Source organism: Nyctereutes procyonoides, unplaced genomic scaffold, assembly GCF_905146905.1.
Source record: "Nyctereutes procyonoides isolate TBG_1078 unplaced genomic scaffold, NYPRO_anot_genome, whole genome shotgun sequence".
NCBI lineage: Eukaryota > Metazoa > Chordata > Mammalia > Carnivora > Canidae > Nyctereutes > Nyctereutes procyonoides.
This window is the reverse complement of record NW_026575146.1, coordinates 47,889,352-47,911,238: the sequence shown is the minus strand read 5'-3', so window position 1 is coordinate 47,911,238 and position 21,887 is coordinate 47,889,352. Positions and strand designations below refer to the sequence as shown.

Sequence of the window (21,887 nt, the reverse complement as noted above, 5' to 3'; positions counted from 1 at the left end):
ATGCAACTGTCATGTCGGTCATCTTTCCCTTTCTAGTCATGGCAGCTATTTCTAAATCAAGAGACTCATGGTTTATAAAAAGTCTTGAAGAATTTAAAAACTATTATGGATGTTTTTTTTAATCACCTCCCCCTTGCCTCTATTATGGAAATACTCTAAATTCACAAGATAGAATCAATATAATGAATACCTTACATCACATTTTTTAGTTTTAAGAAGTCTAATGCTTTAAAAAATACTTTGCTATTGGATTGTAGTAAAACATTTTCACTGAGTTTGAATGGTTTTCTAATCTTGTCCATAACCCTTGATTATTACCATAGAAATCTGCACATACCTTCACTGAATGTTGATAATCATAAACACATGTTATGTGTGTATATATGTATATATAGTCTCTATATGAAAAATACACTCAATTTTACTCTGTGGAAAATACACTTACATACAGGAGATATACAGTAAATTTTATAGACTATCTTTTGAAAGTGTTATGTAAATTCTTATAGTGATTTAGAGTAATAATTGGAGAAATCAAAGTTATATCAAAGATTATTGGTTAATGGCAGAAAAGCATTGTTACATTTGTGTTGCAGATTGCTGTAAATAGAAACTTGTAAATTTTTAGAATATCATTTAGTAGTAGATTTTCCAACAGTACTAATACAAATAATTTCAGATTATTACAACAAAGGCTTTTATTGTTTTTGGTTGTAAAACAGCTTTCTGTAAAGTGACTCGTTTGTTATTTTGTTATTTCTACTAATGCCTGACAGACAATAGGCTGGAAGTAAATACAATTGAATGAATAATATTTTTTTTCCTTTTTAAAAAAACATCATGTAGGTAATCTTAATCTTATAATTCCATGGAAAAACCTGTATACTCAACCAGTTGAAGCTGTTCTGGGAGACATCTATTTACTCATAGTGCCTTCTTCTAGTAAGTCAAATTTTAAACGTTGGAAATTTAAGTACTTTTATTTGTGGTTGGAAAAATCTTTGATAATTATGTTCAAAATATTTCTGATAAGTTTTTTGGGATACTTTTATATTTATTTTAGAAGACTCTATTTGAGTGAGAGAGTGAGTGAGTGAGAGAGGGAGCAGGAGGAAGGGGAGGAGCAGAGGGAGGAGAAGGAAGCTCTGCTGAGCAGGGAGCCTCACTCCCTGCTCCATCCCAGGACACTGGGATCCTGACCTGAGCTGGAGGCAGATGCTTAACTAACCTCCAGGCCTCAGCCACCTAGGTGCTCTGCCCTGAGGTACTTCTATATTTAAATTAGCATTTGGAAATTCAAATTAAATTGGTTTTCACTGTAAATTTTTACAGATTTTGAATTAGTGATTATTTTCAATTCAAGGATATTTTTGAAAGAGTATAAAGTAATTAAATATTCTTTTTATGCTTCCTGTAGAAATAAAATACGATCCTTTAAAAGAAGAAAAACAACTCTTGGAAGCAAAACAGCACGAACTGAAACGAATAGAAGAAGCCAAACAAAAAGTAGCTGATCAAGGTAAAGAAAGAAAACAGTAAATAAAAATGGTAATAAAAAACTGAGGAAAGACAAATACTTACCATTTGAATATTACTTTTCTCTGGAGGCATTGAAATTATTTAACAAATATGAAGGAATCTTATTACATGGGGAATTTTAACGTGGTTTTCTATTTTATTATGTTTACAGAAATTTTACTTATAGAAACTTACCTTTTGGCAAATAATATACCTACCTTATGAGGGTAAGGTTAGTTTTTAACTGTAATAATTTCATCAAGTATATTTTGTTTTCTAGCTTTATAAAAAAAATCCCCTATATCAATTCTTAACCTTTTGGAGGTACTTAGTCCTTTGATATATTTGTTTTCCTAAATCTGTTTGTTTATTCTCTGGGTTCATATCCTTTCCTATTTAGCCTAGACCAAAGTCCATTACTTCAACCCTTATCTCAGTGGAGGAGCTGTCCTGCAGAAAACTAATTCCTTTCCCCTTCTGCAGTGGTCACTATCACCAGGTACTTTTTGTACTCTGTTCTCTCTGGTAAAGCTTTCTCCTTAGCATGTAAATATGCTGCAGCCTGTCTTATCTTCAAACACAAAATGATCTTCCTAACCTAGTTATCTGTTTATATTTTCTGTTACTGTAAGCATCTTAAAAAAGTGTATACTTACATCACCAACCTTGCCATGTATTTATTTTTTCAATAAAAAAAGTAAAATCTAATAATAAACATTTAACCTCTTGACAAAGAGGTAGAAGCTTTAAAGGAGATTTAATACAATTTTTGGTCACACTTCTTGTAATTGTTTCTTCTCTCAGTTCTTTCATATCCTGTATAGTTGTTCACTAACATCCCCAATCATCTTTTCTTTTAAATTTTTTTTTTTTTTACTGTGGCATACATATAATAGAGTTTACCATCTTAATGATTTTTAAGTGTACAGCTCCCTGGTATTAAGTACATTTATAAATGTTGTGCAACCATTACTACCATCCATCTTCATGTCTCTCTTCTTGTAAAATTGAAACATTATACCCGTTAAACAATAACCCACCCATTCCACCCCCCTCACTTCCAACCTCTGACAACCACAATTCTACTTTCTTGTCTATCGTTTTGAATACTCTGAGTACTACATATAAGTGGAATCATATAACTTGTCTTTTTCCAATTGGCTTATTTCACTTAGCATCATGTCTTCAAGATTTGTCCATGTTGTAGCATATGTCAGAATATTTAGCTGAATATTCCATTTTTTGTATATATCACATTTTGCCCGTTCACCCATCAGTGGACACTTGGGTTGTTCCTGTGCTTTAGCTATTGTGTTTAATGCTGCTCTGAACATGGGAGTACGAATATTTCTTTGAGATTGCTTTCAGGTTTTTTTGAGTATGTACACAGAAGTGGGAGTTGCTGGATCTGTAGTAATTGTACTATATTATTGACTTTTTGAGGGATCACTATACCGTTTTCAACAGGGTCTTGTATGATTTTACATTCTCACCAACAGTGCACAAAGGTTCCAATTCCTTCACATCCTTGCCTGTGGTTGTTATTTTGTCTTTTTTTCATGGTAGCATCCTAATGGAGATGAAGTGGCATCTCTTTTCACATGCTTATTGGCCATTTGTATATCTTCTTTGGAGAAGTGTCTGTTTGTATATCTTTTGGAGAAGTGTATATCTTCTTGGAGAAGTGTCTTTTGCTCATCTTTTAATTGGGTTGTCTTTTTTGTTTTTGTTGGGCGGTAGGAGTTCTTTATGTATTCTGGATGTTAACCCCTTACTAAATACATGATCTGCAAGTTTTACCCCATTCTTTGTGTAACTATTCTGTTGATAGTGTCCTATGCACAAAAATTTTAAATTTCCATGAAATTCATTTTGTCATCTTCTATTGCTTGTGCCTTGGTGTTCTATGCAAGAAATCATTGCCAAATCCAGTATCATGCAGCTTTGGTCCTATATTTTCCTCTAAGAGTTTTAAAGTTATAGGTCTTTAATTAATTAATTAATTAATTTATGATTTTATTTATTTATTCATGAGAGAGGGAGAGAGAGAGAGAGGCAGAGACACAGGCAGAGAGAGAAGCAGGCTCCATGCAGGGAGCCCAATGTGTGGGACCTGATCCCCGGACTCCAGGATCACACCTTAGGCCGAAGGCAGGCACCCAACCACTGAGCTACCCTGAGACCCCTTAGGTCTTAAATTTAAATCTTAGTTACATTTTGAGTTATTTTTTGTATATATTCGTAGATAAGGCTCCAACTTTATTCTCTTGCTGTGGATATCTTGATATCCAGTCTTCCCAGCATCATTTATTAAAATTACTATCTATTCCTGATTGAATAGTCTTGGCCCCTTTTATTTTATTTTATTTTTTTAAATTTTTATTTATTTATGATAGTCACACACAGAGAAAGAGAGAGAGAGAGAGGCAGAGACATAGGCAGAGGGAGAAGCAGGCTCCATGCACCGGGAGCCCGACATGGGATTTGATCTCGGGTCTCCAGGATCGCGCCCTGGGTCAAAGGCAGGCGCCAAACCGCTGCACCACCCAGGGATCCCCTCTTGGCCCCTTTTAAAAAATCATTTGACTATATATGCAAGGGTTTATTCTGTGTGCTCAGTTCTGTTTCATTTGTTTACATGTCCGCATGACAGTACCACTTTGTTTTGATTACTGTAGCTGTGTTGTAAATATTAAAATCAGGAAATGTGTCTTTCAACTTTGTTCTTTTTCAAGATTGTTTTTTGCTCTGTGAGAGCCCCTTGAGATTCCTTATGAATTTTAGAATGCATTTTTCTGTTTCTTCATAAAGTATAATTGGGATTTTCATAAGGATTGCTTTGAATCTATGGATTGTTTCGGGTAGTGTTGACATACTAACAGTGTTTTTCAATCCATGAACTTGGAATGTGTTTCTCTCTGTTTATATCTTTTAAAATATCTTTTGATAGGGTTTTGTAATTTTTAGTGTACAAATCTTTTACTTCCTTGGTTCTGTTAGTCTCACAGTTATTTTTTTTCTTTTTGATGCTATTGTCAAGGCAGTTGTTTCTGTGATTTTCCTCCTCAGATTCTTCATTGTTAGGGAATTGATATGAAATTGATTTTTTAATTTTTTTTGGAGAGTAAGAGAGAGTGTGTGTGTGCATGTATGTGAGCGTGGGGAGGGGCAGAGGGAGAGGGACAGAAAGAATCCCAAGCAGGCTCTATGTTCAACATGGAGCTCAAGGCAGGGCTCAGTTTCATGACCCTGAGATCATGACCTGAGCTGAAATTAGGAGTTGGTCCTCAACCAACTGAGCCACTTAGGCACCCCTGCAATTGATTTTTTTGTGTTGACTACTTTGCTGAGTTTATTAGTTTTAACAGTTGCTTTGTTGGGTAGTTAGCATTTTCTTCATATAAGATCATATTGTCTATGAACAGAAATAATTTTACTTCTTCCTTTCTGATTTGGATGCCTTTTGTTTCTTTCTCTTGTAATTACTCTGGCTATACTTTCCAGTATTATGTTGAATAAAAATGAATAAAACTGGACATTTTTGCTGTCTCTGATTTTTCAAGGGAAAGCTTTCAGCCTTAACATTAAGTATGATGTTTGATGTGGGCCTTTTCTAGATATCTTTATTATGTTGAGGTAGTTTCTTTCTAGTCCTAGTTTGTTGACTCCTTATTATGAAAGTATTGAAGTTTGTCAAATATTTTTTCTTCATTAATTGAGATGATCATATATATATATATATATTTTTTTTTATTTGGTAAATGTGTATTACATTGATTTTGATATATCTACTCATCCTTCCAGTCTAGCAATAAATTGTGAGTCATGGCACATAATCTTCTTAACGTGCTGCTGAATTTTATTTGTTGGTATTTTCGTATTTGCATCAATACTTATCAGGTATATCTGTGGTTTTCTTGTAGTGTCTTTGTGAAGCTTTGATATCAGATCAATGCTGACCTCATACATTGAGTTTGGAGTCTTTAATTTTTTTTGAGGAGTTTGAAAAGATTGATGTTTTTATTTAAGTGTTTGGTAGAATTCATCAGTTAAGCCATCAGTTCCAGGGCTTTTATTTGTCATGAGAGTTTAGGTCACTGATTCAGTTTCCTTACCAGTTATATGTATATTCAAATTTTTAATTTCTTTGTAATTTTGTCTTGGTAGTTTTGTGGTTCTAGGAGTTCCTTTCATCTAGTTAATCCAGTTTGTTAGCACGCAGTTATTCATAGTATTTATAATCCTTCTTAGGTCTGTAGCATTTGTAGTAATATTCCCACTCTTACATGTTATTTTGGTATTTGGAGTCTTTTTTCTTTTTTCTTGGTCCACTTAGTCCACTTAGATATTTTTCAGTTTTGTTGACCTTTTCAAAAAACCAACTTCAAGGCACCTGTGAGTGGCTCAGTGGTTGAGCATCTGCCTTTGGCTCAGGTTGTGATCGCTGGGTACTGGGATCAAGTCCTGCATCAGGCTTGCCGCGGGGAACCTGCTTTCTCCCTCTGCCCGTGTCTCTGCCTCTCTGTATGTGTCTCTCATGAATAAATAAATAAAATATTTAGAACAAAACAAACCCAATTTCAGGTCTCATTTTTTTTCTATTGGCTTTATATTTAGGTTACCTCTACTTAAATCTTAATTTTCTCTTCTAGCTTCCGATTTAGTTTGTCCTTTTTTCCCCTAGTTGTTTAAGTTGTAAGGTAAGTTGTTTTAAGAACTTTTTGTTTTTTATAGCTATAAATTTCCTTTTTAATACTTTTTTATTGTGTCCCATAAGTTTTGGTATGCTATATTTTTGTTTTCATATCTCTGTTGTTTAATTTCCCTTATGGTTTATTCTGTGATCCATCGGTGATTTTAAGTTTGTTTTAATTTCCACAAACATGTGAATTTTCCAATTTAATTTCTGTGTTTTATTTCTGACTTTATTCTGATGTGGTCCGAGATGATACTTTGCTTGGTATCTATATTTTTAAATCTGTTGAGACCTAATTTGTGTCCTAATATGTGGACTATCATTGAAACTGTCTTAAGTGTACCTAAGAAAAATGAAGATGCTGCTCTTGTGGAATCGTTATGTATATTATACGTGTGTTAAATCTAGTTCGTTTATTGGCTAAGTCTTCTGTTACCTTATCTTCCGTCTGGTTGTTTTTTTTTTGTTTGTTCTTACACGTTTTTATTTATTCATTCATGAGAGATACAGAGAAAGAGGTAGAGATGTAGGCAGAGGGAGAAGCAGGCTCCCCCAGGGAGCCTGATGTGGTACTCAATCCCAGGAACCTGGGATCACGACCGGAGCCAAAGGCAGATGCTCAACCACTGAGCCACCCCGGTTCCCCAGGCTTTTGCTTTTTGAAAATTATTTTCATCTTATCAAAATAATATATATAGCTTTGAAAGTTAATAAGTAATATAGTACCCATAATTAAAGCAAAAATGTTGTCTTCTGGTTTAGCCCCTAAGCCTACTCCATATAGACCTACTTGAAAGTTTTAGATGTTTTTTGCATTTATTTTCTTCACAGTAAATTCTTGCTTCTCACTAGAATGGAAAGGTACTGGAAGTCTAACTACTAATTACACAGACTTAACCAATCCTTGTATTATCATCCTCTTCCTACCATTTATGTTTTCTGAGGATTCAGTTTCTGAATTTTGCCAGGGTTCTGGGTTTTGAGTCATCTTTATCATTGGCATCTCCATTTGTAGACATTTAGGATCAAATTGCTTCATCTCTGCTAAGTAGGTTAAGACTATCTGCATTTCAGCTTCTAAACTTTTGAAGGTATCTCTTATCTGTTTTGTTACTTGTATATTTGGCCTTAGGGATTATCCATTTTTTTCCTTTACTGTTGCATTAGTGGGGTTTTACTGAAAAGTAGGGAAATAGATAATAATCCACCACGTTTAATCAGAAGTCTCTCCTGTTTTTACATAGATCTAAAATGGAAATGTTTAACAATGCTTAAAATTCATTAGTGATAGCTTATTGTTTTCAGGTGGAAGTTTAAAGTGTTCCGCATGATACAGAAAAGTTTATAGGATTTAAATCCTGTTTACCTCTTCAGCCTAATTACTGGCCCCACCTCTTTCTCTTCTATTCTTTGTTCTGGCTATATTGTCCTATTTATATTTTATTGAATGTATCAATTTCTTTGTGAATATATCTCACTTACTACTTTAAAATACAATTGTGGGTTACCAGCTATTTGGATGATAGTTCAAGCTGTAAGGTGTGGGTGAGGTTCCCTTGAGGCAGCAGTATAGTAGGAGAAGAGAAGCAATCCTGGGACTGAGCCTTAAGGATATCCAGCATTTAATGATTGTATAGTAGAGGAACACAGATGATCAAGAGAGTGATCAGGTAATTCGAAGTTTGGAGATTATGATTTCATCGGAAAAGAGTGTTTTGGAAAGCAGAGAATGTATCAGATCCTAAGAAGACATCATATTCTAATAAGTTATCAGGTAAAGTGAAGATAAAGAAGTAATCATTTTATTTATGTCATGCATGTTGTGATCCTCAAGGGATGATTACTGAAAAGGAACTTCCATTCTTCCAAAATTGGAGGTGAGGGTCCCCTCAGAGTAAAGAGAGCAGTGGAAGGGTTGTTAGATCTTTGAGGAGAACCAGAAAATAATTTTGACATAGCTATCTGGAGTGTGTGAACAAGTGGGGTGGAAAAATGTTGTAAGAGTGATGTTGGGGGTAAAGTCATTATAGTCTGTTCTGGTGTGATTTTTTTTTTTCCTACTCCCATTCTCAACTGGCAAGGTATAAACATGTTTATATAGAAAATAGGTTTATCCAGGGTTGGAGCTTTATTGACACAGGAAAATGAGGAAAAGAATAAGAGTTTAAAAGGTTGGTGAAATAATAGATTATGGAATATGAGCAGGATAAGGAATTAGGGAACTACTAGATGAGGAAAGGAAGATCTTAAATTGAATGAATGGATTCATAGAGCAAAGGATTTTTTTTAGGATATGGTGGTATTCAAAGGTTAAAATGCCTAGTCTTTCAAAGAGCTTCTATTTTGTTTTCTTATTAATTCTAAAGTCCTTTTATATTTGAGTGTATTTGCTAACCTGTTGTTCACTGATAGTTGGATTTGAATGTAAATATATCTTCATCAGCTTGTCCTCCTGGGCCATTGAATTAGAGGAAAAGACATGTATGTACAGTGGAACACGACTAGAAATAGGAAATGAGATAGTTTTCATTGGCATTTTTGTTTCTTTTTTTTAATTTAAAGATCCTATTTAGGGTAGCCCGGGTGGCTCAGTGGTTTAGCGCCGCCTTTATCCCAGGGCCTGATCCTGGAGACCCAGGATCATGTCCCACATCAGGATCCCTGCATGGAGCCTGCTTCTCCCTCTGCCTGTGTCTCCTCTCTCTCTCTCTCTCTCTCTCATGAATAAATAAATAAAATCTTAAAAAAAATCCTATTTATTTATTCATGAGAGACACAGAGAGAGGCAGAGACTTAGGCAGAGGGAGAAGCAGGTTCCCTGTGGGGACCTGATGCAGGACTCGATCCCAGGACCTTGGGATCACGACCTGAGCCAAAGGCAGATGGTCAACCACTGAACCACCCTGATGCCCTCATTGGCATTCCCTCCCTCCCTCCCTCCCTCCCTCCCTCCCTCCCTCCCTCCCTCCCTTCCTCCCTTCCTTCCTTCCTTCCTTCCTTCCTTCCTTCCTTCCTTCCTTCCTTCCTTCCTTTTTTTTTTTTTTTTAAAGATTTATTTATTTATGAGAGAGAGAGAGAGAGAGAGGCAGAACACAGGCAGAGGGAGAAGCAGGCTCCATGCCGGGAGCCCAACATGGGACTTGATCTCAGGTCTCCAGGATCACACCCTGGGCTGAAGGCGGCGCTAAACCGCTGAGCCACCTGGGCTGCCTCCTCATTGGCATTTTCAAATAGGGTTAAGAGATCGTAACTTGTGTTTATCAAAGTCATATTTTTTTTTTCAAAGATTTATTTATTTTAGAGAGTGGGGGGAAAAGGGAGAGAGCGAGTAAGCAGCGGAAAGGGAAGAGGGAGAGAAGCAAAAATTCTCAAGTAAACTCTGCTATGAGCACAGAACCTGACCAGGCCTTGCTCCCTGGACCTGGATGTTATGACCTAAGCCACAATTAAGAGTTGGACACTCAACTGACTGACCCAAGCACCCCTCAAAGACATATTAAAAAAGAGATTAGGAACCTTAATCCTTTATTTTTCTATGCCCATGGAAAGTTTTGAAGCTGGAAATGGTTAAAACCTTTTTTAGAAAATGAAACAAGGATGAACTTCCTTCATTCCTACTTGAAAGAGAAAAGGAAAGGCTCTTATAATTTCGTTTTGGATTCATCAGGAGGAGAAGCATATTCAACTGTTTTATACATTGAGCCACATACAACTTGTGATAGTATCACTAATTTTAAGGAACATTCCTACTTTCTGCTATTACTGGCTTTTCTAATTTAAGCCCATTATAATTCTTATCTAATAATCTTCATTGTTTTCCAAATCTTTATATACTCAGGTATAGTTAAATAAATGTTTATTTTATTTTATTTTTAATTTATTTAAGATAGTCACACACACACACAGAGAGAGAGAGAGGCAGAGACACAGGCAGAGGGAGAAGCAGGCTCCATGCACTGGGAGCCTGACGTGGGATTCGATCCCGGGTCTCCAGGATCGTGCCCTGGGCCAAAGGCAGGCGCCAAACCGCTGCGCCACCCAGGGATCCCTACTCAGGTATAGTTAGCAGAAGTTATAAGATTCAGTGGCATTAAGTTCTACACAGTGGCTTCCGTTTCATTTAAAAAATAGATTCTGAAAACTGTATGTATGTGGTTGCCTTTGAAAGTCTTTTTGGTAGGGAAGACTTTGGGGGAAAGCAGGCTCTTAGAGTTCTGTGTACAAATAGATTTTTTTCTTTAACGTGGTCATGTTTATGCTAACTCGATGTGAATATTTATACAGTGTATTTTTCATTCAAGTTAAAAAAAGTATTTGCTATTGTAGAAAAACATCAAGTGGAGAAACAGGACACTTTTACAGAAAAATTAATTACTCAGATAATAAAAAATCTTCAAGTGAAAATTTCCAACATCCATATTCGGTATGAAGATGATGTAAGTATTTTAATAGGTGAAACTTGTTTTTATATTTATGTAAATATTTTACTGTTTGTTGATACCTGCTCTATAATGGTCAACCTATGGGATACTGAGAAGTGGAAGGTTACAGAGCTGAAAATGACCCGATCTTTCTTTTCTGAATAATAGTTTTCATTTGCAGTATTTATTGCCTTGATAATACTTTCCTAAAATGTTCAAAAATCAGATAATGAAGGCAAATGCCTTTCTATGTTACAGTTACCTTTGATAGTTGGGCATTATGAATTTAGCAGTTAAGTATTTTTAAAATATATTTACCTCCCGGAAACTACACTGATCTAGGAATCAATAGAGCTAGACTTGGATTGTTTATGTCTAGTAGATACTGTATTCTCTCAGAATTACATAGTTATTGACTTCTAATACTACTGTGAGGTCAGTCATCTTTTTTAATAAGCTTTTTTTTAATAAACTAAAAAACATGGATTTATTTACACCAATCCATTCATATTTGGTATTTTAATTAATATTAGGAAAAAATACAGGAATAAAAGGTGTAGAAAGTTGGTTTTTGAATGTTTGAAATGTTTTTGAATGTTTGAAATAGAGTATGTCCCAGAAAATGAACTTTTTTCTATAAAGTGAATTTTGTTTAACTAAAAGTCTGAGTAAAATTTGCTCTTTCCTCTTTAGATCACAAATCGAGACAACCCACTGTCATTTGGTATTTCCCTTCAAAATCTCAGCATGCAGGTACTTTATTTTCAAAGAAATTTAACCATATTTAATTGTGCAGTATATAGTTCATCAAATTCTTAATTATTTTTCATGTATGCCAGCATCAAAAATAGTTGTATGGAATTAGTATAGAAAGTGCATAGGCTGGATTGGAATTGGTGGTAGGTAGTTCAGCATTTCAAAAATGATTGATAATCAGATTTAGTTTAAAATAATGAGGGCCATGGGACACCTGGGTGGCTCAGTGGTTGAGCGTCTGCCTTTGGCTCAGGGTGTGATCCCAGAGTCCTGGAATTGGGTCCCATGTCAGGCTCCTTGCATGGAGCCTGCTTCTCCCTTTACCTGTGTCTCTGCTTTTCTCTCTCTCTCTCTCTCTCTCTCTCTCTCTCTCTCTCTCATGAATAAATAAAATCTTTAAAAAAATATGAGGGCCTATTATTTGCAAATTATAATATTGGATATTTTTTCTTAAAAAATACATTTCTTAAATAAGTAGAAAATAAAAGTAATGAATGTTTATCTCAGAACCTTTTGATAAGTCATGAAAAGCATAAACAAATTGCTTCTTTCCTCACCACCATTTTCAATATTGTGGTGAACTTTCTTCTCGTCTAGTTTTTCTTTTTTTTTTTTTTTTTCGTCTAGTTTTTCAAATTGAGGATTTTTAAAAAATTATTTATTCATGAGAGATACACAGAGAAGCAGAGACAGAGGCAGAGGGAGAAGGCAGGCTCCTCGCAGGGAGCCCAAGCGGAACTCAATCCCAGACCCCGGGATTACACCCTGAGCCGAGGGTAGATGCTCAATCGCTGAGCCACCCAGACGTCCCTCAAATTGAGGAATTTTTAAAGTATAGGAGCAAATAGAAGATTATGGAACATTGGGTTGCATCCAGAACGGACAGTTGTGGATTTGTCATATGGTTTAAATTTTAAATACCTTTAAAGAATAAATAAACTCTTAAGGAATAAAGTTTACATCTGTTTTGTTTTCTACTCTCACCCTTCTCTCAAAGATAAACATCCTAAATAATATGTTCCATGATTTTTATATAAATTTTCATTTTCTCATCACAGTTTTTTTGACATTTACTTGTGTTGCTACACATAATTCAGTTTAATTGCTATGTAGTATTTCATTACCTGCTTTTTATTTGTTATATCCATTGGGTTTTTGTGTATAATTTCTTTTTAAAACATGGATCCACTACAAGCAAAATAAATCAGAAAAGCCAAATGATAAGTAACTGAACAAAGTTGGGTGGGGTAAACTGTCAAATGCTGCTATAAGTTTGAAAAGTGTGAATGGGGAATTAGCCATTGGCTGTGAAAAATGTGGAGGTGTAGTGGGTAACTGTGACTGCAGTGGTGTTGACCATCACCTTTGAGAGACCTTGGAAACTGGTCCCCTAGCCCAGACCTATTCAATTAGAAACTCAAGTTGGGGGCCCCACCGATCTAGGTTTTAGAAAACCCTCTGGGTGATTTTGATGCATGCTCAAGTTTGAAAACCACTGTTGTCATCTCTTCAGTTCTCTACCAAAAAATGAAAACCATCTTTGTAGAATAAGCATCTAAACACTTTATTCACCTCAGTGGCTTCTCATTGCTATTGGAATAAAGCCAATAATTTTGTTTTAAAATAGTTTATAGTCCTTTTGTAATCTGACCCCAGGTAACATCTGGTTTTACCTCTTTTCTTTGTTTGCTTTATGTTCTCTGGCCATACTGGGCTTCTTCAGTTCCCTGAATATTTTGCATGTTTGCATATTTTCCTACTTGGAGACATTCCCTATTGACTTTAAAATAAAAAATTTCTATTCATATGTCATATATTAGACATCACTTTCTCCATTACACCTCTGAGTTTGAGGCTCCTACCTTATTCTGAGAACTGTGTATTTAACCTCTAGGATGGCACTTAACTATTTGTGATTTTTTTTTTTTATGTTTTTTCAGTCAACAGTGAGCTCCTTGAAAGCAGAGGCTTTCTTGTGATTAATATTCTTTCACTGAATGTTTTCAGGGACATTTTTATGGGAAATTGGTCAAGGGCACGGTTGGTACGGTTTATCAGTCTGCCATTTCACATGTAATTGACTTTCACTTTTTAATTTTTCTTTTCAGACAACCGATCAAAACTGGGTTCCATGTTTACATGATGAAACTGAGAAACTAGTTCGTAAGGTAAAATATTTTGTCAACCCACAGACTTAATGAAAGAAATTTTTAGAAAGGCAAATGGTAATATAAAGATTTATGTGAATTGTGTTTATTTGCTTAACTCTATTACATTACTCAGTTGTTTGAGACTTCTGAAAATAGCTTATATTAAAGATCCTTTAAAGGAAATGAGATGTAATAAACGTGATTTATTTTCAGTTAGTCCGATTGGATAACCTTTTTGCCTATTGGAATGTGAAGTCTCGGCTGTTTTACCTTAATGATTATGACGAATCACTGGTAAGTAAATCTTTTTGATATGTACATGTATACCTTTCTTGGTAGCATATTTTGCATAAGGTTTTATTCATTATTGTTTATTAACATACTATGGTCTGTGGCCTGTGGTCTTTTTTCCTAGGCAAAATCCATTAGCATTTACAGAAATAGATGAATGTATATGTGTGCCTATACACAAACATGTGTAAACACACAAACATCTTTTTTTTTGTATAATTGACATGCAACATTAGGATAAGTTTTATGTGTGCACCATAATGGTTCAGTATTTGTATGTAATGTGAAATGATCACGAGAAGTTTAATATCCATTATTACATAGTTAATTACAGAATTTTTTTTCTTTTGGTGAGTACTTTTAAGATTTACTCTCTTAGCAATGCTAGAATATGCAGTGTAGTATAGTTAACTATAGTTGCCATGCCGTATATTATATATACCCCATGACTGACTTACTGGATAACTAGAAGTTCTTAATCTTTTGACTTCCCTTTACACATTTTGCATATCTCCTACTCGACCTCTGACAACCACCAGTCTGTTCTCTGTATGAGTTTGGCCTTTTTTTTTTTTTTTTAAGTATTCCACATATGTGTGATACTTGTCTGTTTGACTTATTTCACTTAGCATAATGCCATCAAGGCTTATCCTTATTGCAGGTGGTAAGATTTCCTTCTTTTTAACAGCTGAATAATATTCCAATATATAAATATATATTTTTATAAATACATATAAATATATTTCAATATATATTATATATATTACATATAATATTCCAGTATATAAATATATATTATATATAAATATATATTGTTTATATATACAGTATATTTTATTTACGTGTTCATTAATCAATGGGCATTTAGGTTGTTCCCATATCTTGGCTATTATAATTAAGTTGCAGTGAACATGGAGGTGCATGTATCTTTTCTAGTTCCTGCTTTTCTTTGAATAAATATTCAGAATGGATTGTATTGTAGTCCTTTTAATTTTTTGAGGACTCTCCATACTGTTTTCCATGAAGATTGTATCAGTTTACATTTCTATCAATAGTGCATAAGAATTTCCTTTTCTCCACATCCTTAGTATTGCTTGTTATTTCTTGAGGGTTTTTTTTTTTTTTATAATAACCATTATGACAGGTGTTAGGTGATATCTCATGCTTTTGGTTTCCAATTCCCCTGATGATTAGTGGTGTTGAGTACCTTTTCATGTACCTGTTGGATATCTGTTTGAAAAATGGCTTTTCAGTTCCTCTCCCATTTTTAAATTGGATTGTTTTTCTGATATTGAGTTATGTATTTTGGATATTGACCCCTTATCAGAAAATTATTTGCAAATATTTTCTATATAGTAGTTTGCCTTTGTATTATGTTGGTTTCCTTTGCTGTGCAGAAACTTTAGTTTGATGTTCTACTTGTTTACTTTTTTCTTTTGTTGACTTGACTTTTTTTTGTTGTTGTTGTTGACTTGACTTTTGGTGTCAGATCCAAATTATATCATCAAGACCAATTTGAAGGAGACTTCTGCCTATGTTTTCTTTTAGGAATTTTATGGTTCCAGGGCTTACAGTCAAGTCTTTTAATCTACTCGGAGTTAATTGTTGTATATGGTTTAAGGTAGTGGTCCAGTTTCATTTTTGTGCATGTGGCTGGCTGTACAGTTTTCCAAATACCACATATTGAAGATTTTTTGGCTTGTATATTTTTTCCCCATTGTATATTTTTGGCATGTTGTAAATTAATTGACCATATATCAAGATACTTTGGTTATGCAAGATCTTTTGTGGTTCCATATATACATTAGGATCATTTGTTCTGTTTTTGTGAATAACGCCATTGGAAATTTGATTGAGATTGCATTGAATTTGTAGATTTCTTTGGGTAGTATGGACTTTTTAACAGGATTATTTCTTGCAATATAGATCGTGGAATCTGTTCCCAATTTTTTGCATCTTCAATTTTTTTTCAGTATCTTACGGTTTTTGGTATACAAAGCTTTCACCTCCTTGGTTGAATTTTTTTTTTTATTTAAAATACTTTTAGTTTTATTGTTTTAATTACCTAAAGCTACAAAATGTAACAAATGTCTTTATAATAGTTTCAATTAATTTTTTTTAACTTAATAAAAGTTTTTATTTAATTTCTAGTTAGTTAAGATATAGTGTAATACTGGTTTCAGAAATGAATTTAATGACTCATTGCTTACAACACCCAGTACTCACTAGGACAAGTGCCCTCCTTATTCCTCATCACCTATTTAGCCCATCTCCTGCCCACCTTCCCTCTAACAACTCTCTGTTTGCTCTCTGTGTTTAAGAATCTTTTATGGCTTGCCTCCCCTTTTTCTTTTCACCACTTTTGTTAAATTCTACATGAATCTAATCGGATGGTATTTATCTTTCCCTGATTGACTTCCTTGGTTAAATTTATTCCTAGGTATTTTATTCTTTTTATGTAATTGTAAGTTGGATTGTTTTCTTGATTTCTTTTTCTGTTACTGCATCAGTGTACAGAAATTTAGTAGATTTTTGTATATTAATTTTGTATATTGCAATTTTATTGAATTCATTTATTAGTTCTGACAGTTTTTGGTGAAGTCTTTAGAGTTTTCTATAGAGTGTTATGTCCTGTACAAATAATAACAGTTTTACTTCTTTTCCAGTTTGGATGTCTTTTATTCTTAATTGCTCTGTCTAGGTCTTGTAATACTATGCTGAATAAAAGTGGTAAGGGTGGGCATCTTTGTCTTGCTCCTGATCTTAGAGGAAGAGCTTTCAGGTTTTTTTGTTTGTTTGTTTTAAGATTTTATTTACCTTTTCATGAGAGACAAAGAAAGAGAGGCAGAGACTCAGGCAGAGGGAGGAAAAGCAGGCTCTGTGCAAGGAACCCAATGTGGGACTCGGTCCCGGGAATCCTAGATCACGTCCTGAGCCAAAGGCAGATGCTCAACCACTGAGCCACCCAGACATCCCAGAGCTTTCAGTTTTTAATGTTGAGCATGTTAGCTGTGGGATTTTCATATATAGTCTTTATGAGGTTAAGGTATATTTATACCACTTTCTTGAGATTCTTTATCGTAAGTGGATATTGAGTTTTGTATACAAGCACATTTTATATATGTGCTTGTACAAATATGTATACAGATATGTACATATATAAAATGTGCTTGTATACAAATATGCAAAAACATACTACATATCTAAATAGTTTCAGATCATTCTTAAATAGTACTAATTTAATGGGATATTGTCTTACCACTTTAATATTTTCCATAGCTAAGTCCTCCTAAGTTTCAGTTGTTTATTTTTTAAATTGCTTTAAAACTTTGTTTTGGTATGTAAGGATTTTGTATGTAGGATTTTGTCTAATAAAGATATATTGGCATGAATGTAAATAAAAGCAGTTTGTCTTTTAATAGGACAGCTTGAAGAATGGTATTGTCACTGACAATACTGTTCCAGAAGGTTATGATTTTGGTAAGTACATTTTATAAAATAAGAAGTGCAATTAAAATAATTGGTATAAATTTTAAATGAACCTTGATAATGTCACTGTGATGTTTCATGTTAGTTTTGTCATATAATTAAAAGTATATAATATACACAAAAACCCAGTTTGTTCTATGCCATTCATTGTTGGGGACCTTTTTGCTATTTTTTGAAACTATAGGAAAGAAAAATGCCTTATAAGAGAGAATGTAATAAATGTGGTAAATCTCTAAGTGTTATTTAGTTATAATCTTTTAAAGATGTTTTACATGGCAAATACGATTTAGTAAGGCTAGCTGCTATAGTTCATAGTGTTATCTTGTTATTTTAAAAATGTATATTTAAAATTTTCTTCACATTTTTTTCTGGTTCCAAATTTTCAGAAATGAACGTGTAATACTTTTATAATCAGAAATGAGCAACTAAAATTTTGAGTTGAAAGAAGTACTGTTTTCTTTTACTCTGTATAGGCACTCGATAAATTCTGATTGATGGGTGGATAGTTTATTTATTGGATTTGGTTGTTTGATGTTATCAACCAGTGATTCTTTGCTATATTCTTCTGCCTTTATGATTATACTTTGTTAATTTCCTGAAGTGTTTTTTTTTGTTTGTTTGTTTTTAAAGATTTGACAGAGAGCGAGAGAGCTCACCATGTACATGAGCTGGGGGAGGGACAGAGGGTGAGAGAATCTGGAGCCAAAAAAAAAAGCAGGCTTGAGCTCACCACCCAAGATTGTGACCTGTGCCCAAACCAAGAGTTGGGTGCTCAACCAACTGAGCCACCTGGGCGCCCTTGATGTGACTCTTGTTGTCACATCTTGAAACCATTGTTTCACTCTTGAAACCAATTCAAAGCCAGGAAATGGGTATTTTATTTTCTAGATTTTTTTCCTCAAGGGAAACATTGAGAACAGATGAGATTGCCTACCATGTATTATTGGTTCTCCTATCACTCTAGGTTTGACTTATTTCTCCTTTGCCCTACTGTCATTTCTTGCTGCATTAATGACAGCCTGATGAGTGAGAAACTACACAGTAGTTTGCACAGAGGAATTTTAATAGAAATACTGTCACAGGATTGGAGTAACAAGAGATTGGCTAATAAAAAGTAGAACTCTAAAGAGTATAGGAATAATAGGAAGAACTACCCCTACCCAAGGACAGAGATGGGGTGCCCAAAGAACAGAGTCTGCCTGCCTCAGCACTGAGATCTAGACCTTATTGGAAAGGACATGACTAGGGCTCACTGCTGGGAAAGTCTTTGTGGTGCTGTGCCTCTAAACTTCTTGGACATTTGCCCTCAGAAACTAGCATTTCTCATGGAGCATTGTCTCAGAGGAGGCACTTCCCTGCAAAACTGCTGCCTAGCTGCCGTGCACTCAGCAAGCTGGTGCTGAAGAAACCTGTTGTGCTGTAGGAGCTGGATAGTGGAGGAGCTGCCTTTCGTAGGAGTCACTTTGTAGGATCTGAGCTGTGGAAAAGCCCTGGCACTTTCAGGAGTCTGAAATGAGTACATCAGAACCAGGAAGCATAACTCCTCCTGCAGTATCTCTCCAGTGTCTAACACTATGCTACCTGGTAAAGAAAAGAATATTTAAAGGGCCCAAATCTAGTTTTTAGAGGAGGTAAACCTAGGGTGAATTTGCAATTCACAGACAATAAACTGATAACTGGTATATACCTGCTAGGGAGAGAAGGCTTCTTTTTGTTTGTTTTTTATTTAATGGGAGAGAGACAACAGCTTATTTATAAGATGGAAAGGATCTATAGAACATGAAAAATGAAGAGAGAGAAAGGATGATTTCTTTATGGCATATGGGTAGGAGGAGATAGAATCTCATGTGCAAGTGGAGTGCTTTGCTGCACAGAGGAAATGAACATGATTAGTTCATTTATGAGACATATTTTAGGTATAAGAGAGAAGTCCCACTACTGGGTATTAGGACTTCTACTGGGTAGGAGTTTATGGAATTTCTCTTATGAGCTTTTATTTTTTAATATCTGAGGTATTGGGGATTTTGGAGGGAGGAGAGGCTATGAAATAGTCATGTAGATAAACAAGAGAGTGAATTGACTAGAGTAGTGTTTTCGAAGTGCAGTTCAGACTACTGGAAACTTACTAGAAATAGAAATCCTAGGTCTATTCCAGACATATCTGAATCAGATTCTCTGAGAGTGAGCCTTGAAAATCTATGTTTTAATAAGCTTTCCTGGTGAGTTTGATGATTTTGATTAATTACAGATTTTGAGAGCCACTGGGCTAGAATAGGGGTTGGGCAGTTTTTTATTTTTTTATAAAGGGCTACGTAGTAAATATTTTTCAGTTTGAAGTCTCTGTCACGTATTTTCCTTTGCTTCTTTTAAATAACCCTGTAAAGGTATAAGAATCATTCCTGGTTCACCGGTTGTACAAAAACACAGTGTGGTATGCATTTGGCCTATCCTGGACTAAATATTTTATGATTGCTCAGCAACATTGAGGACCTTTGAGATTTATGACATTAAAGTGAACCCAATCCATGTGATTGTGTTTTTGTTTTTTTTCCCCAACCAAGTTCAACTTCTCAGGTAGGTTACAGGTATGTAGAGTAAATGGAGTGGGTTTTTATCCAGAATTAGGGTTTCGCCTGGTAAGTACTGACAAAGTGAGAAGACAGAGGAGTGAAGAGTGATTCAGGGGGAATGATTAAATTACTGATTTAATGATTAAATTTTAATAGTGAAGAGAGGGAACTGAGAACAGGAAGCAGAGGTGAAGGACAGAGAAAAGCTACAGGATCAATGAATGTGGGTCCCACAGGATCTGAAGGTTTAGTATTGAAGTACTAGAGAGGTGGTGGTGGTAGGAGAGTTAGGTTCTGGAGACTGGGTTTATGGAGAGGTCTAGCATATAGATATGATAAGATCTAGAAGAGTACAAGGCTCTGAGAGGCTATGGTTTTGGAAAGATCAATTTGTATGTTGAAATCACTTGGAAATTAGAGTTGCCAGGAGCTAAAATCAGAGAGAGATAGGAGAGGTTGTAATCTAGGGATGGATGGAGATTGCAACCAGGGAGGGTATAGGGGGTTGTGCAGTCTTGTATGTAACATAAGAAAGCCAGGGGAGAGGAATACTTTTATTTTTCAAATAGTGGTGGTATTGCTTTGTACATTTTTAAAACTTAAAAAAAATTATTTTAGAGAGAGAGAGAGAGAGAAGGTGAAGGGGGAAAAGGCAGAGGGAGAGAGAAACTGGAGTAAACTCCATGCCGACCATAGAACCTGACACTAGGCTCAGTCTTAACACCCAAGACCATGACCTTAGCTGAAACCAAAAGTTGGACACTTAACTGCCACCCAGGCGCCCCTAAACTTTCGTTCCTTTACTCTTTCCTTCCATTTATGTGTATGTAAGTTTTTCTCCTTTTTCACTGTATGGTACTCATACTATTGTATAGATGTACCATGATGAATTTAACCAGTCTCTGTTTGTTGAATATCTTCTTGTCCTACACAAGTTCAGAATATATTTGCTCACTGTGTAAAAAAATTAAGTGCTGTGCCTCAGGAATGATTAAAACAAGAGGAACATACTATGGTTTTATATAGATTAACTTAAAATTTAATAGTTGATCTCTATATAGATTCTGCTATTTCTAGTCTTGCTCTGCAAGAATATTCTTATTCTTTTTGGCACTAAATATAAAGGGTTGAATTTAATCCATTTTAGATTATGGGTTGAATCAAGAAGTTATCCTGGGCTAACTCTGATTCATCTTCTCACCTCTCCTTTTACAAGTTAAAGCAGAGCAGATGGATACATAAAAACTGATCAGAAAAAAAAAACTGATCAGAAATTCAGAAATTATAATTCTGTAATGGAAGTCAGTGGTCAAATAAAATCTTTTCTCCCTTAGAATTTTTAATATAAATCTTTTAAACTGTATATTTTTGTTAAGATTATATTACTATACTATTTTTGCCTTTTATAGTGTTCTTGCTTTTAAGGGTTACGTTGGTATTTTGAGGGGGAGTTCACTTAGTCTTCATTTACTTAAAATATGAATTATAGGTAGGAAAAAGATAAAGAATCTTCTCCATTTATTAAATGACAGTTCATCTGACTAAATTATAGCAGTGTGACAATCTGGGAAAGTAGACAGTATAAGAAATGAAAGTCAATATTTTCCATTTCATCTCTTTAGTACTTTGGGACTCTTGAAATATAACTCAGTTTATCTTTTTGATATCTATGTTATCTTTCAGTGTTTCGCCCCATATCTGCTAATGCCAAACTTCAGATGAATCGGCGATCAGATTTTGACTTTTCTGCCCCTAAGATAAACCTGGATGTTGAGTTACATGATATAGCAGTTGAGTTCAATAAGCCACAGGTGATTTTTTTTCAGATGAAATTTTAAATTGTGAGCTATAATTTGATAAAAGCAGAACTAAGATTTTAAATGTATTTCAAAGTTCCTCAGTGTTACATGAAAACATCCTTTAAAAAGTCAAGAATTTAACTTTTTTAACAGTTGAACAAAAAAAATCTTAAACATGTAATAAAGAGGCTTAATTT

At 34.7% G+C, this 21,887-nt stretch overlaps 1 protein-coding gene across 4 annotated transcripts in view; it reads left to right on the top strand.

Annotated features, from left to right (window-relative positions):
• Positions 1-21,887, top strand: part of VPS13A (vacuolar protein sorting 13 homolog A) — a 241,199-nt gene that overhangs the window by 22,410 nt on the left and 196,902 nt on the right. For all 4 annotated transcript variants that reach the window (XR_008662454.1, XM_055309662.1, XM_055309663.1 and 1 more), the window contains exons 4-11: positions 847-942; positions 1,418-1,519; positions 10,541-10,650; positions 11,329-11,388; positions 13,500-13,559; positions 13,755-13,835; positions 17,255-17,312; positions 21,575-21,702. Coding sequence is in view for 3 of the 4 variants with exons in the window: in XM_055309662.1 (XP_055165637.1) it covers positions 847-942; positions 1,418-1,519; positions 10,541-10,650; positions 11,329-11,388; positions 13,500-13,559; positions 13,755-13,835; positions 17,255-17,312; positions 21,575-21,702 (695 nt within the window). In the remaining variant the exon portion in view is untranslated. The remainder of the gene's footprint in view (positions 1-846; positions 943-1,417; positions 1,520-10,540; positions 10,651-11,328; positions 11,389-13,499; positions 13,560-13,754; positions 13,836-17,254; positions 17,313-21,574; positions 21,703-21,887) is intronic.